The following is a 15,970-nucleotide window of genomic DNA, read 5'->3' on the forward strand; positions in this document are numbered from 1 at the left end:
CCACTTTGTTGTGTTACAGGTACTACAGTTTTTAAGAGATTCCTTCATTTAGCTCACAGGAGAGTGGAATGGCTGAATCAGTTCTTTTTTTCTTAGTTTTGAAAAGTACAGTATCTTATCCTAGCTTTCTATTCTCTGTCTGCTTTCTTACATGTGAACTCACTCATAACTTCCTTCAGGTAAATATTAATCTGTTTCACCAAGAAGAACATTTTTAACATTGCCTAAAGATTTCCTGATAAAGATGGTAGTTTTTTGAAGCTGTGAGCTGTATGAAAATATTCTTTTAGTAATGATACCTAATATTGTTGTGTAAACTTTGGTGAGTACAGGTACCTTGAAGGATTGCAGGCAGCCTTAAGAAAAACAAATTAATCCTCCATGGCTGGTGACTCTCTGCACCTGTAACCACATCACAGAACTCATCTAGCAGGTGCATCCTCTTTGCATAATCATTGACTTTCACTCAGAGTACTGATAATATTTGTTTTGTCACACAGGCCTCCAGTGATGCTGCCTCCACCTCTCCAGAGGTGCACTATACACCTCTGCCTTCAGGATCCAGAGACCTCACCAATCACAGAGGTATGAACTAAACTTTTATTGGTATGAACTGCTGCAAGGCGGTAAGCTTTGCTGCGAGGCCTTCTCTCTATCAGTTACTGCTGCATTGGCACTTTGCAGAGAACACTGTGCCTTTCAAGCACTACCTGAGAAAACCATACCATCAAGACGACAGATTTTAACTCATATTGAATTGGATTTAAAGGTAGTCTACTGGGAAAGCAAATAAATCTATGAATAATAACAATGAATATATTTTGTGTGTGTGTGAGAAAAATGTAAAGAGATTAAAGAACTTAAATATTGCAAAGTAGATAATTACATACAGCATTGGTAACTTCGAGAGAATTTGTAAACTTTCTAATATATGTAAAGAGAGAGCTTTTTGTTAGTTTAAGCAATTTAGGGCTGTAATTTTGAAATGTTAACACATTTTCATTGCAATAAAAAGGGATTCTTCTCTGTTTTTCAACATTAAAGGTGGATCAGCGTTCAATTTCCTTTTTCACCAATCCTTAGAACTTAAAAAGCACCTTGGGCAAATTCTCAAATTCCTTCTGCATAGCTATAGAGCAAAAAGTTCAGGGAACAGGTGAAAAACTGAAGTGGTCAGGAAGGGTGCATTCCACACTGTTTCACCTTTGTTCTAAAAAGAAGAAATTTTAAAAGCTTTGCAGCTTAAAACCAGAGCAACAATATTCTAATTTATTTCCCACATTATGCATTGATTCCATGTTGATCATATAAACCGTTTGTGTAGAGGCAAGTTTTGTACAGGATACCAGAATCAAAGTCAGTCTTACATTTATGAATTGATAGTAACTTAGTTGTAGTATGTGTTCAAATTCTGCAGCACTGCATAAGATTGAGGCAGAGTTAGTAGAATGCCTTATTACTTGAAACCTGAAAGAATCAGGCAGGCAATGCAACTGAACAAGGATCTGTGATTCAGGTGGGAAGGATGAGGAAATCAAGTGATTGGACTTTAATTCATTGCAGCCTGTATCACCGGTGTGCTAGGGATAAAGATGAGTGTGAAGCTACATCCTGGTCTTGGTGTAAATTGATGTAGTGTACTGGAAATCAGATGTCCTGAAAGTGCTGTATTGCATTGTGACACTGAGCTCATGTAGTAACTGGTACGTTTTAAAGAAGAAGGATCAAACCAAAATCCTGGACTTGAGCGCACACCTAGTCTTCAGAGATTAAACCCCCAGAAATTAAAGTAACTGCAATCCCCACCGCCCTCCCAGTTCCCAAGATATGTGTTGTGGCTTTGATTTTTCAGGTAAGCGTATTTGCTTTGAGGTTGGATTTCTGGTGTTGGATTGAATGGCTAGGGTCTAGTAAGACAATAAATAGAATGACAGAATGTTGTGAATGCCTAAGTTCTATAAAAATACATAAAAAGTACCGTTAAAAGCCAGGTATCCTCAGACCTGTTTGTTTAGATGATAGTGAATTAAAAGTGTGGCTTTGTGGCTGATTTTGGAATCTGACTTGGCGAAAGAAATGCCAGTAGCATTAAGCTTCAAAAGTTGTGTGCCTGCATTATTGGTTGACTTCTCATGCAAGAAGCAATTGTGTGGCTCTAGTAGGTGCTGCAGACATGTCCATACGGGTGTCCGTTCACAGCTGGAGCTCACCAGGTTCTAAGTACCACTGGCTTGCTGGGGTTTGACAATGCCTGCTCCCTTACTATGAAAGGGGAAAATTGTATTCCCCAAATTATCAACTTTTTACCCTTAGTTGTTCACATAATTCTTTATTACTTCTGTCTTTACTGTTCCCAGAAATATTCTGCTTTGCATGCGAAACGTGTGCTGAAAATTTCCTTGATGACTAAGCACAGTTATAAATAAAGTATATGGAGAAGAGAGTGTCATCCAAAAAAGGGTAAAATTGGCCCTAAAAGAGACATTGTTAGCATGATTCAATAACTTTTTATATATATATGTATATATAATATTCACAAGGAAATAATTAAGAAAGCATTCCAAAATTCCAGGTGTTGTAAATAAAGCTTGGAATAACCTGCTGGCAGGGCCCAGTCACTCAATCAACTTCTTCTATACAAAGAAAAATCTCTTAAGTTCACAAGCCCATAAAAGATTAATTGGAATGAATAGAAAAATCTCCAAGAAAAGAATGAAATACTTAACCGTGCTATTTTAGGTTCTGAATATCTTCAATTTCTTTCTTGACTGAATGCTTTTAGCGTTGTAAAAAAATGATTGAATCAGCTGTTGCATATGTAAATATTGGCAGTTTTCAGTGCAAACTGGAAAGAGAGATGCTCTAAGTTTGTGAGTGCTCTTATTTGTCCCTGGAGAAACTTGCTTACCAGAATCTGAAAGTCTGGCGAATGCTTGGGTACAGCTGTAAATTGATTCTTGGGGGGCTGGGAGGGGGACCAGGAGCAAGCTGAATGTATTCGAGACTACGGTTTTACTTGGACGTCTCTCACTCTATTTAGCTATGAATTTTGCAGGGACAGCAAAAGTATATAATTCTGCATGTGTTGCACCATGCATCGTATAGCTTTCATGGTCATGCATACAGTATATTATTTCCAGACAGGATCTGGTCTTTTGGGTTGACTCCATATTTTGTACAGACAATAGTCATGAATTGTAAAAGTCTCTCTTTTGCTTTCAGAGCCCACAGGAACAGCATATGACAGTGTGGCATCAGTGTGGAATGATATGCAATAATCACTGTAAATATTATATCAAGTGTTATGATGCTTGAGTATATAAGTACATGAAGGGAGCAATAAATATTGGATACACATTTTTAAGCTTTAGAAAATTTCTGCCCATTTTGGGAAAGTTGTTTTCCCTTAAATGACTTTGTTGCTTAGACACACTTTTCTAAGTTGAGCCTTTACTTGGTCCCACTGTTCATATTTTTTAGCAGAAAATGTATTGCACTTCTATGCAGGTTTTGGGCACCTGACAACAATATGACTTGATTCTTTATGAGATCTAATTGCTGTCCCATCAGGCAAGCCTTCCAAAGTGGTAATTTTATAGCTAGCTTTATTTTTGTTTTGATTCCAAAACAATGATCTCAAACTCCTAAGGGTCTTTCCTTGGTCTTTGTTAAACTAGCATTTTGTATTTCATTTTATAATGGTTTTAGACATCAGTGATTTACTTATGTGAAATTTGTACAATATTTTTACCCAGATAAAACAAATCAGTTTAAAGACATGTCCTCCTGTCATACAACGCGATTCATTTATTTATAAATTCCATTGCTTGTATTGTCTAATTTTCATATTTTCTGATGAAACAACTAAAATGTGCCCCACATTTCTTTGTTTGCCCAGATCTACCTTTAAGAAAAAAAATCAACACAATTACTTATTGTTGGTTTTTAATAGAAATGGCCATGCTTCCAATACACAAAAGTAATGAATTGCACTGCACTTTATTAGAAACTTCCTCAAAAATTGTTGTTATTTATTTTTTTTAGTGCTTTGTATGTATGGCCCAGGTAACCTTCTGTTCCGTATCAACAATTTATTAACTGTGTACATATAAAATTTTAAAATAGAGCATTCAAGTCTTAACATAGTTGAAATTGATGGAAAAGGAAACTTTAACATTGTAATAATGTAATTTAAAGGATAATTTGCTTGATATGTGTAAAAAGGCTCCCTACTCTCCACCCCCCTCATGTTGTATATTCCTTTTTCATAATGGTATCTTTGGTAAAGAAGTTCTTTTGTTACGTATAAGCTTTCAAACTCAAATTGCCTTCTAATAAGAACAATGCTTTCCAGTTGGTGGGGAAAATAGTAATTTATCATTCTATCTCTTGAGAAGCAATATTACTAAATCAGGAATATCTTGAAAATCTGGTTATCCTATATATGTAAAAAAACCCGTGTTCGATCCCCTTTGTATAAACAGATACTTTATAACATTGCCTATTACCTGATTTACTTGAAAACCTATTCATTTGCCAAAGCCATTTTGTTTCCAGTAACATTTTACAAATGACTCCTTTTCTCGCGCTCTTGTTTCTGGGAACAACCAGTGGTAAGTCTGTCCCATAGCTTACTGGTAAAAGGAAGAAGAAGCAGTTTCCATTAAAAACTAAGGCTGTATTTATGTAAGTAGTTTTTAGAGCCTTAGCTTGGATTTATGCCAAGGTTTAATAGTTCCAATCTATTCTGGCTTGTAAGAACTTCCTGAACAAATCCACTGTCCTGTTTTGGTGTCTATTCGGTTAATTATCCAACTGTTCTGATATGCACAGACATTACAATTTCTCAATTTATATTTGAATGATGAGTGCCCAAATGACAAATTGTTATTTATTCTAGCAATATGTTTGAGTTAACTGACAGACACATTTTTCTTATTTTTTTGAAATGGCCTAATCTGAGTTTGAAAGTCATAAACTACATTCAGAAGCAATGCCCAGAAATCCAGGGACAGAATATTTTTAAGCTTCCTATTAACCCTCTGAAGGTCATTTTATAAAGTGTTTTTGAATAAAGGAAAGGAGAGGTTCCTTCTGCTCTCAGTTTTTCTTTTTGTCTAACAGGGGTGTGTTGAAGATTTATTTTGGAATTAAGTTCTTTCCAAACTTTCACATTCCTAAGCAAGCAAAAGCATGTAGGCATATGATCTGGTAGAGAGACATCTGAACTTGATCTGTCTGTTTTTTTTTTTTTTTCCTGTGATCATTATACTCTGCTATTGTACTCAGAATGTTTGGCATATTAAATTTTCAGTAATGACTGGTATGACTATACAGAATACATTCTGATTGATTTTTAGGGTGTACCGTACGTGAAAACCAGCTACTAGCTTTGTAGGAAATGAGATATGCTCTAGGTCAAGACAGATGTGTACTTTAGGATGCACAGCAAGCATTTAGCCATCCAGTTGTGCTGGAATTTACAATCCAATAGATGTCAAAGGAGATCTACTACGTTCAAAAGTTGGTATTGAAGGAAAAAGGTAGAATTTTTGGAGAGCCAGAGGGAGTAATATAATTGATGTGATACGTGAAAGACCCAAACTATCCTCCAGGGATTTACCTGTTCTACCTCAATTTGCTCAGCCTGCTCACACTTTAGAAATACATATTCTCAGGTTGATCTGGAACTAACAATGTCTATCAATCCTTCAAGAATTGGGTCTAGATTTTTAAGATAATACTTTACACTTTCTGAAGTGAAATTATAAAATTGACACGCACCTCTTAATAATAAATGTTAATACGCGAAGTTCTCCTTTTTGAAGGCTTTCAACTCAATACACATGCACTCTGAAAAGCCATGCTGTCTTTAAATCACAGACGTAAAAAGGAAAGGAAATCGGTTTGCATAAAATCTTACTTCCAGAAAGATAATTATCCTGTTTATATTATCATTGCAGTCTTCTCTGTTGTTGTTATTGACACAGTTGTTAGGTACTCATTGTGTTTTCAAGCCAGAGGCTTATTTAGAGTTTGAAATTGATTGCTGGGAAAGTCACAAAGCAATTTATGTAGCAACTTATCATAATTAGTTAGTTTTCTTAATGTGAACTGCACTTTATGCTTATCAATTGATTTTTCTATATATCTGCGTAAAGCAGCTCATTGTATGGTATCCAAACAGAGAATAATAATAATAATAATAATAAACCCTGTGGGTAGTACTTTGGCATTGAGTTAATCTACAGAATTTTAAACAGCTTTTAACAAAAGTTGTCTATATATGTATGTAAAAAGTATTTGCTTTAACTTGTTTAATAACTAAGGATGAATAAGAGAACTGCAAGCAAATGCAATATATGGAAGTTCTGTGTTGGGCAGAGATGCTGTGAATAGCGAGAAATCTTCTTTGTTGATTTACATGAGGAGTCCTTTGAAAATACAATAGCTTTTAAGCTGCATGATGTTATGATGAGTGATAGACTGCATACCTCTCAGGCCAGGCTCTTCTGACGATGAGATGAATAACCTTAAAACAAACAAACAAAAAAAGTTCACAGTAGCATGGAACAGACAAGATCATATTTTCCAGGGGCAGAAACACTCAAAAATAAGCTGTGACATTTCCTATTAATGCCAGGAAATATGTCCCAACAGTGAGTTTTGCTGTGCTCATGACTTAGCCTCAGGGGGAGTGGGTGGAAATTCTCTCGTTTTGGCACTGTGGGAGAAGACTAAAATAAGGAGGCTGTTATGAAAAGAAAAAATAATCTCATTTGGTTTGCCTGTATGAAATGGCAAATTGGTTCTAGTGCCTTTCTTCATTTTTCAGTTTGGGAAATGGACAATAATGGAAGCGTGAGAGACACGGGAGAAGCATGGAAAGCAAAGTGATGGTAAAGATGAGTGCCAACGTGAGAAAAGACTTGCTTAAGAAAAGATTTTGTTTGCCTGTCTTAGTTAGTTTCTCTTAGTTAAAGGGATTTGAAAATCTGTCAGAGGTGTATTGGAGTCCATGCAGTCTGGAGGTGTGAGAAGTTAGTGTCAGATGTCGAAAGAACTCTGTTGTGAGCTGTTTCTGATGCAGTTGAGAGGCAGGCCAGGCCTTTCTCATGGCCCCTGCTTGTGCCCATAGACCTGCCAAACCTTACACTTGGAGGTGCGAGGAAGGGTACTGACCCATGTCTGTTTCTTCAGTGGTGCAGCTAATTTCATACCTCTGACTATAATTTGTCCCGTCTAACCTGGACTCTAGTTTACTATCTCTTCTGCTATGGTTGCTTTGTAAGAACTTCCTGAACAAATCCACTGTTCTGTTTTGGTGTCTATTCAGTTAATTATCTAACTGTTCTGATATGCACAGACATTACATTTTCTCAATTTATATTTGAGGTTGAATAGGTTAGAAGGGATGAGTGAAACCATGTAGGTGGGGAGAAATGCTAGAAGGCATGTTTCCTTAGAGAGGCTTACTGCCATGAAATGCTTTCATCTTATAACAGAAGCCCACCTGTGTTGATATTTGCCCCAATGCATGAGATATCTGTTGCAGTTGTGTGAATTGACGCACAGTCAAAAATGTTGCCTTTTGAAGGAATTGAGAGGTCCGGTATGTATACGTGTGATCCATTCATCTCTCAGCCATGGAGTGGTTTATCGCTGGGCAGTAATGAAAGAGCAGATTAGGAGGGTGTCACGTAGTACCTCTCCTGAGCCCTAATCTATTTGTTTACTGGGATAGAACCACTACCAATAGCTGTGGGCTTTTGTGGACCAATTTACCTCAATTGCTCTGTAGTGCCAGCGCCTGCGTGTTTCTCTATAAAGCACAAAGACTTTCTTGAATGTGGAATAAATTGTGGTTGGATTGGAGTGTGACCTTGACTAGTATGGTTCAAGAAATACCTTTTCTGGGTCATTGGATTCACGTTCTTGTCACTTACAGGGTCAACAATTCCTTGTCTGTGTATACAAGGAATGTTGGATTTGAATCAGGATACTGTAGATTATTAAAATGTAAGCATGAAAATGTACTGTTATGCGTATGTTGCAATGATGAGAGGAACTAGTCATGTGAAACTAGGATGGGGTGAATGAGTTGGGGATGACATATCAAGTGACTTGCAGTTTTGTGCAAAATCTTTCTTGATTTCTTTTCTTGATAAAAGTTAAGATTTGGTTTCAAGTGACAGCATATTTTAACTTGTGAGCCTTCTCTGTGTTCTGTGGCTTGAAAGTGAACCCAAGGGGTGTGACCAAGCTGACCAGAAGTAAGTTCTGGGAGAATCACTTCCTGGAGTGCTATGTCTCTGTGGGAATAAAATACGGGTGTTTCTCTGCAGCCAGACTTCAAAAGATAAAAGGAGAATAATTAAGTGGTTAATCAAATCTAGATTAAAATTTTATTAAATATTTAAGGAGATGGGCACAAAATTCCCATTCTGCATCTAATGGGAATTAGGAGTCTAAGACTCAGGCAGCCTTTCAAAATTGTCAGCATTTTTTTCCCAAATATTATAGAGACTTTCATTTTTCCACAGTGCACATTCCCCAGTCTGACTGTTGAAGACCTGATGGTTTTCCATATTTTTGTCACTATTCCCGTAATTTCTGAGGTTTTCATTGCAGCTTTTCCTATATTTGCCAAGACTAACCTAGCAGGCTGGGCCCCAGTCACCCATGCAAGTGTCACATCAGAGGGAATATGATTAATGAGGAAAAAACTGTAATTTCATATTTTTGGGTAGACTAGAAAGTGTCTGATGTTTCACAACATAGCTCATTTTGTCATGCTGGCAATAAGAAACCCTGAGAATGCTCAAGCTCCAAGCAGCATGACTATAAAGTGGCAGAAAAACATAGAAAACATTGGCTTCTATAAGTGGAAACTTGGGATCCAAAACCATAAACCTATCTAAAATCTTCTTTAAATATATAGGAGAACTAATGATGCAATGAGTCTACAACTGGCAATTTAAAAAAAAAAAAAAAATTCTAGTAAATTTGCCGCTTGGCCTTATAATCTTTTACAATAAAGAGGTCCAGTCATGAGCTGGAGTATTACAGCCCTTCCAGAGAAATCAGGTTCAAAGCACACGCAGTGCTGTGCAAATACAGTCTCCTGAGAGATCCCCGTGTTTAGTTAGCACTCCAGCCTAGCCTGTTTTTTCAGGAGTCCTCCAATTTTATCACTCAGGCATTTTTACAGCCTCATTGGAACAAATAAACAAACATCTGGAATCATGTGGTATATTTAATTAAAAACTTTTTGTTTGGCCAGAAATAGTAAAATCATGAAAAATTGCCTGTCTCCAAGCTCAGAAAGGCCAAATGATGAAGCTGTTGGCTACAGACAGTTTTACAATGTATTGAAATTCATAGATGTGCACACCTGCTACAAGGCCCCCCCTTTATTTTGATTCATAACCATTAATGAGTGTTTAGTGCACAGATTGTAACCCTTGTTTAAATGGGAATTTACTGTTTTTAATAACATATAGACACGTGTTGCTATATTCCATACAGCCTGTACTGTTCTGTGGTACTAGACAGGATAAAGCTTTATGCTGTTGGTTAAAAAAAGAAGTGATCTTTACCGTACCTGTTCCATTTGAATATTTTTTTCATATGAGCATGTTTTAATTCCAGAGGCAGTAAATATCCGCCCCATGCTACGAGTCTGTGTATCAAATATTGGAAATGTGAAAGATGGTGTTTTCTCATTAGAGTCTGTAATGAAAATGTAAATTTTCATTGTTTCATTTAATGCATTTTTTGAGGAAAACTTCAGAAGATTCTTGATGCTTTTGCAGATGAAACTGCTTGCTGTCATCTGAAATATTACTGCATGGTCACAAAATATTCTACAGACCAGGATTATTGTTTATGAAAAATAAGTTGCCTAATGGACTGCTACCATTTTGGATGCACAAATATAGGCCTTTGAACATACAGGGAATAGGATCTTATTTTTGATTTTGTACATCTTGGTTTCTAAATAGCTGAACCCTCTATTGAGGAAAAGAAAATGGCATGTGCGCAGAAAGTACTATTGCATTTGAATCTTGTTCACAATTCTTCGTATTGCTTATGGTTAAAATCATTTGGCCACTCCATTTTGAGCTGCGTTTCTCTGAGGATTTAGGCTACTTAGCAGGATAGGATGCTTACGTGACCTTGGCTGCTGTCCTGGGGTTAGTGTTACTGAGCTGAATGAAGAGGACATGGGTGTCATCAGAAACGAAGTACTAATTCCCACATAGTGAATACATGTAGGAGCCTTCTTTAAAATGTGGGAGGGAGAGAAATTTCCTGTGCAGTCAGGAGGGCAGCCATCTGCATAACAGCAATGAGACTATTTTATCCCCTTGTGTGTTGGTTCTTTATAGCGCGCACATCTTGCTGTAACATGTACGTTTCTTCCAAACTACGAACAGCCAAAAAGATGCAGTGTATTTTGCATTTCTTTGTTCAGTGTGTGTGTGCTGTGCTGGGAGTGGGTGAAGGTTCCTTTCTTTAATTTTGCCTTCAGGAAGGAAAGGGGTATCTTTGTACAATTGCATTGTGTGTTCTTATGCAAGAAGAGAAAGCTGTCAACAATTTATAGGATATGAATATCTATATTCATGATCTAATGATATGTTTGCTGATCAAAGTTCCTTTCAGAGCTCTGCAAGCAAATGTTAAGTAGGTTGACAACTTCCCTTTTTTTCCTGTTTTGTGGTATTTTTGTGGTCTGTTAGTAGCCTCGGTACTAGAAAAGTAAATGATAGGAAGTACCATGACATCCTTCATTAGCTTTGTATGCCCTTAGGCAGAGGGATCATACCTGGGGAGAAGAAGGGGAGGAGATGGAGAGGTAACCAATAAGTATAAACAAGTGAAATTGGTTTGTGTCCCTTACCAAACAGAGAATGGTTGATCCTTTCTTTGTTGATATTCATTGTGTTGTCTTTTACAGTCTGAGAGATTTTGAAAGTTATTTCTATTTACTCAGAATTAAATTCTTTTACTGCATGATTGACAACGTTGGTATGTTTTGTAAGACCCTCTTAAGAAAGCTTGTCTATGACTCTAAAGTGCCTAGTAAACCTAGGCAACCACCTGAAAGACCCCCCACCTGTGGCTGCATAAAACTGAAATAAAGAATGGAAAATAACCCATTGAGTATGCACTTTCCCACCTACTGAGAGCAAAATGCAATGCCGTGCAATTTTAGTACTTGTGTGCCACTGGGGAAAATAGACTCCTAAAATCACATAGTGAAGCACTGGAAAAATTCAGCGAATTTGTACTAAGCGCTATGTTATAAAACCTAAGGAACCGTAAGCTTTGCTTCTCAAGTGAAACAGATTTGTATTGCAGTTCTGTTAGAATGCCTACCAAATGTAATGATGATATTTAGCACAGTAGGCTGAAAAAATGTAAGGCTGGCGAGTAAGAATCCTTTCATAGAGATGCAACACAGAGGGGGATGCAAGCAAACCTTGCGATGTCTACTTAAAGACCAAGCAAGACTGCAATCCCTGAATTTGTTTTCTTTTACTTTTGCTCAGTGTCAGGTCACGTACAAAGAGGTGGAAAGTGCATGTGGTCCAAGTTAGCTTTTTCAAAATCACTTGTAGTAATAGACATGGCTTCTTACGATTAATAGAGAACTAAATTAGTGTTCGTGTCTTGTCTGAGTGGAACTAGAGTATGTTTGTACCAAAATTACAGAGCTACCATACCAATGCGCTGGATTTCCCCACATTAGCTTAGCTTCCTCACTGCCAACTGCTGCAGTAGCAGCAGCTGTAGTAGCTTTAGCACTGGATTTAGTCAGAGATGTGCGTAGAAAAACTGCATCTATCCCATTTCTACCCCTTCCTCATAGGAGGGAGGCAACTCCCAGATGGTATTTTTTGCTGAACTGTGAGTGGGAGCAGCTTGTCTTAACAGTCATTTTTGTTTCTATGAAATAAAAGGAGCAGGCTCGGTGGAAATAATAATCCCTTGGGCCCTGATGGAAGAGCTGGAATCTATCTAAAAGCAAAAAGGTTGGCAAACTTTCCCCCCCACCAAATCAACAAAATGCACCCAGCTGCCCCTCCCAAACCCACCCAGTTAATTGAGTTGGCAGATTGTCTCCTTCCTCTTAAAGGCAGTGAATGATAAATTCCATGAGGGGAAAAAAGAGACCAATTTTGTAATAAATAGATTAAATATAAGCTGTTAGATCATTCAGAAGCAATTTGGTGCTGTCTAATGCCAACCATTACTGATGTAAAGTACATGACGTGTCAAAAAAAAGAAATACCAGGTGATATTAAAGTAAGGTAAAAAGGAGATACGTAGACATCCCCTCAGTTACTAACTGTGGATCTAAAGTTTGCCTCTGCCCTGTAATCTGATGCTAGATAACAATGACAGTAGAAATGTGGAGGATAGCTGAAGGAGTCCCTCTACTAACTGTTAATCATCACGCTGCTTTCTTTTCACTTTTGTTCCACTCTGTCATTATAAAAATTAATCCTTTTACCAAGGTGAGTTTAATAACAAAGTGAAAAAGAAGCTGTCAGCTAAATTATTTTTTTTTGCATTGAAAAATCTGTTTGCAATGAAGGAGTATAATGGTTTTATTCAGTGGTCCCATGAATGAACAGAATTAGAGCATCAGGAGATGCTGCAAAGGACCGAGTGCTTGAAATATTGTTAATGTCTGTAAATTCTCTTATTCTGCCAAGCCTTGTGTGCTTTTTTCTGCTGTCTGCATGTTTAGGGAAGATAGCTGTTCAGATCTGGAAAAGTGAACTAGTTAAAATAGATCGGAAGACTTGTAAATGGCATTCATTTGGGAGATACAGGAAACAATTCAGGCAGAAAAAGTTACCATGAGAAGCTAAAACACGAAGTGCAGTTTGGTGAATTAATAAAGAAAAAAACGTGAAATGCAGGTATGTCCTGCAGAGTACAAAGAAAATTTGAAAGACTTCTACTGGCGACTTGGTCAGTGAGAACAGATGCCAGCTTGCCGTGGCTGATACGGTAGCTAGAAACGCAGAGTGGGAGATCCAAGTAAAAAAGTCACAAGCAGGAAGGCACTTGCAACCTTAAATCGTCCATCCTGCATAGAGACAGTGTTTTCCTGGCAGGTTAATATTTAGGATCTAAAATCATTCCTTGCCAGCACACCCCCTAAAGAAGTTACAGTGTTTCACCAGGGAGTCGGATCTTGCTCTGTAATTTTTTTTCCCCACTATCACAGGCAGGAAAGGTGAAGCATTAATACCGCTACGGTAAAGTTCTGGAGATTTGGGGTTCTTGTGTATGTGTGAGACCAAAGATAGAGCTATTCTGCAGAAATTTTAGAAGGTGCCGGTTTCTAAGTTAGCTTAAAAAGCTGTGTACTACTTCAATGCTATGCAGACAGTATCAGGCAAACGGCATCTGATCCACAACATGAGGTCTTGACAGTAAGAAACCCAGTTTTAGAATCTATATAACTATTTTGGTTGATGTTATAGGAGTTATTTAAAATTCAGATGGAATTATTCTGATAACACTTACTTTTAACCAGTTCCTTCTTCAGAAAATACTTTTAAATAAATAAAGGCACAACAGCAAATTCTAATCATTTTGATCTGTGAAGTTCAAAATTGCTTTACCTTTCATCGTAAGTATTTTTAAATATGGTAATGGGACAAAGAGTGAAATGCAAAGCAAAAACCAAAATATGGATGGTTGCGGTAACACACTTTTTAAGTAAAAGAATGAGTGCATTCCTTATCTTAAGTTTCTACTTGTTTTGCTATTGTTTTATTCTTCAGGGCTTTGCAATATTTTTCTTGAGTTCCAAAGCAAACTCTTTAATACCAGTTTGTAGGTATTTTGAACTGCCCAAATTTATGGATTTTGAGATAAATCTTTTAGGTTTTTTTCCCAAATAGTATTCTATTATTTCCTAATAAAAAAAAGACATGATTTTTGTTTCTTGTTGACTCCCAGATTTTATAAGCTTAATACAAAAGATTTTTTCAATCAGTCTAGGGAATGGTTTCTCTGATCTGTAGGTTAGAAGCACTGTGTTGGAAGCAAATATGTTAGTACAAGAGGGGAATCTCTAGGCGGTTTCTCCCCCTGGCTGTAGTTAAACCTGCACAGATTACGGGGAGGAAATCCGTACATATGCTAGGCATCTCTATGCTTTAAAACAACTACCTGCAGGTGTTTTAGCCGTGCACATATGGCTGGATATATGATGAGACTTTTCAGATTTTCAGCCAAGTCTTTGCTTGCAGGGTAATGAAATGTTGAAGGAGGGGGGAAACAAGATACATATACATGTCAAGGGTGTGATGTCATATCTAGTGAGTTATTGCTGCATTGATACTTCTCATAAATTCATTCCAAATCAGTTGCTGAGCAACGCTTTTGTACTATTAATTTAAAAACTTTGAGGATGAGAGGCGCTATGTATGCATACATGCGATATGCTGTATCAGTCTGTCTGTATCAGTCAGCTATTGTCTGCTGAGCTTCTGAGGAAAGCAGCTTCATCTCTACAGAGCTTCCCTGCCTAGTCACTAAGCTCAGCTATATTCCTTACTACTAAGCTCAGGCATCTTGGGAGCAAATTGAGGTCAGTGTGGAAGCATCTAAATATTCCTTTCCCTATAGGTAAACTGTAGTCAGCTGGCCACAGATTTTTAACCATCACATCTAGACAGTATGTCAGTTTTGTATCACAGCCTAAAGTGTAACTCCATATAGCTTAAAAGCTTGTTGACAGCATATTAGGAGAGTAACTCAGAAGGAGAATCACTTCTTCGTAAGTGTGAATGTTTCCTGGAGTGCCTAGATAGATACTAGGAAGCCTTCATCCAAATATCGATCTTGGGTGTTTTGATCTTGTTTTCCAAGCTCTACATGACAACAGAATAAATGGAAGCTTATGGGTGAATTCTATCCAAGTCGTCTGCAAACTTTCTGCTCCTCTTTTAAAGTAGTTTAAATGTTTTGATTGATCATCATCAGTACTAATATTTTGGTGATTCTTGATTTGGAAATAGACTTGGAGACGCCTAAGAACAGCTTGACGAGATTTAACCTCTCTAATGAGAGCTTGATAGATAACATGTTTAAATTAGACGGGGGAGGGGGCCAGTGTGAAATAGATCATATTGTAATTTCAGTAATCAAATGCACTGAAATATGTCATTGAAAAGATACTTATGAATCTTAAATCTTAGGATGGCTGTCAGATTTCTTTTAGTGTATGAACAATGACAATCATAATTTGAAGATGAAATACGGTCAGAGCTTCTGTCTCCTTGACAATCACTTCAATATTTAGACAAAAAAGCGCTCTCTCACAGTTTCATTAGTCAACTCATGCTTTTTACCTTTTCCCTCATGTAACTCTAATACCCTGTGAGAAGCCTAGACAAGCAGAATTGAGTGTTATCTCATACAAACATAAAAGAAATTATATACGAGTATGTAAAGCCAGAGGAACTTTAAGGACAATCCCACAGACTGCTTGTATGACCCAGGAAGTAACAGGGTTGCATTTGATGTGTTTGGGTGTGCTTTTGAGCAATTACAGAACCTTCTCTAACTGATTTAAAGCCTCCTCCTACGTTGTCCTGTGCTTCTTGCATAGCTGAATTAAGTTTTTTAAGTTCATTTTTTTTCATATGTTGTTGCCTTGATGCTTAATAATGAAAAAAAAATTTAAAAAAACCCAAAACCTAGCAGCACTGGGAAAGGCTTGAAGGGCTGCTTTGGCTAACAAGCCAAAGAGAGCGAAGAGATTCTGATTAACAAAACAACCTGCATTTATGAAGTATCTTTTATGTGGAGTGTCTCCGTGCGCTTAAAATGCAATGATCTCTGGAGCTTGGCTAAGCAAGTCAAAAAGCTTGAAAGAATGGGAATTTTGAAAGCAGGGAAAGAAGGGAGCTTGATCTAGTGTCACAAGGCAGGG

At 37.3% G+C, this 15,970-nt stretch overlaps 1 protein-coding gene across 1 annotated transcript in view; it reads left to right on the top strand.

Annotated features, from left to right (window-relative positions):
* Positions 1–15,970, top strand: part of LRMDA (leucine rich melanocyte differentiation associated) — a 684,574-nt gene that overhangs the window by 571,196 nt on the left and 97,408 nt on the right. Inside the window, exon 6 of the mRNA XM_063339570.1 lies at positions 501–585. Coding sequence (XP_063195640.1) covers positions 501–585 — 85 coding nt within the window. The remainder of the gene's footprint in view (positions 1–500; positions 586–15,970) is intronic.

The sequence above is a fragment of the Chroicocephalus ridibundus genome, chromosome 6, assembly GCF_963924245.1.
Source record: "Chroicocephalus ridibundus chromosome 6, bChrRid1.1, whole genome shotgun sequence".
Classification (NCBI taxonomy): Eukaryota; Metazoa; Chordata; class Aves; order Charadriiformes; family Laridae; genus Chroicocephalus; species Chroicocephalus ridibundus.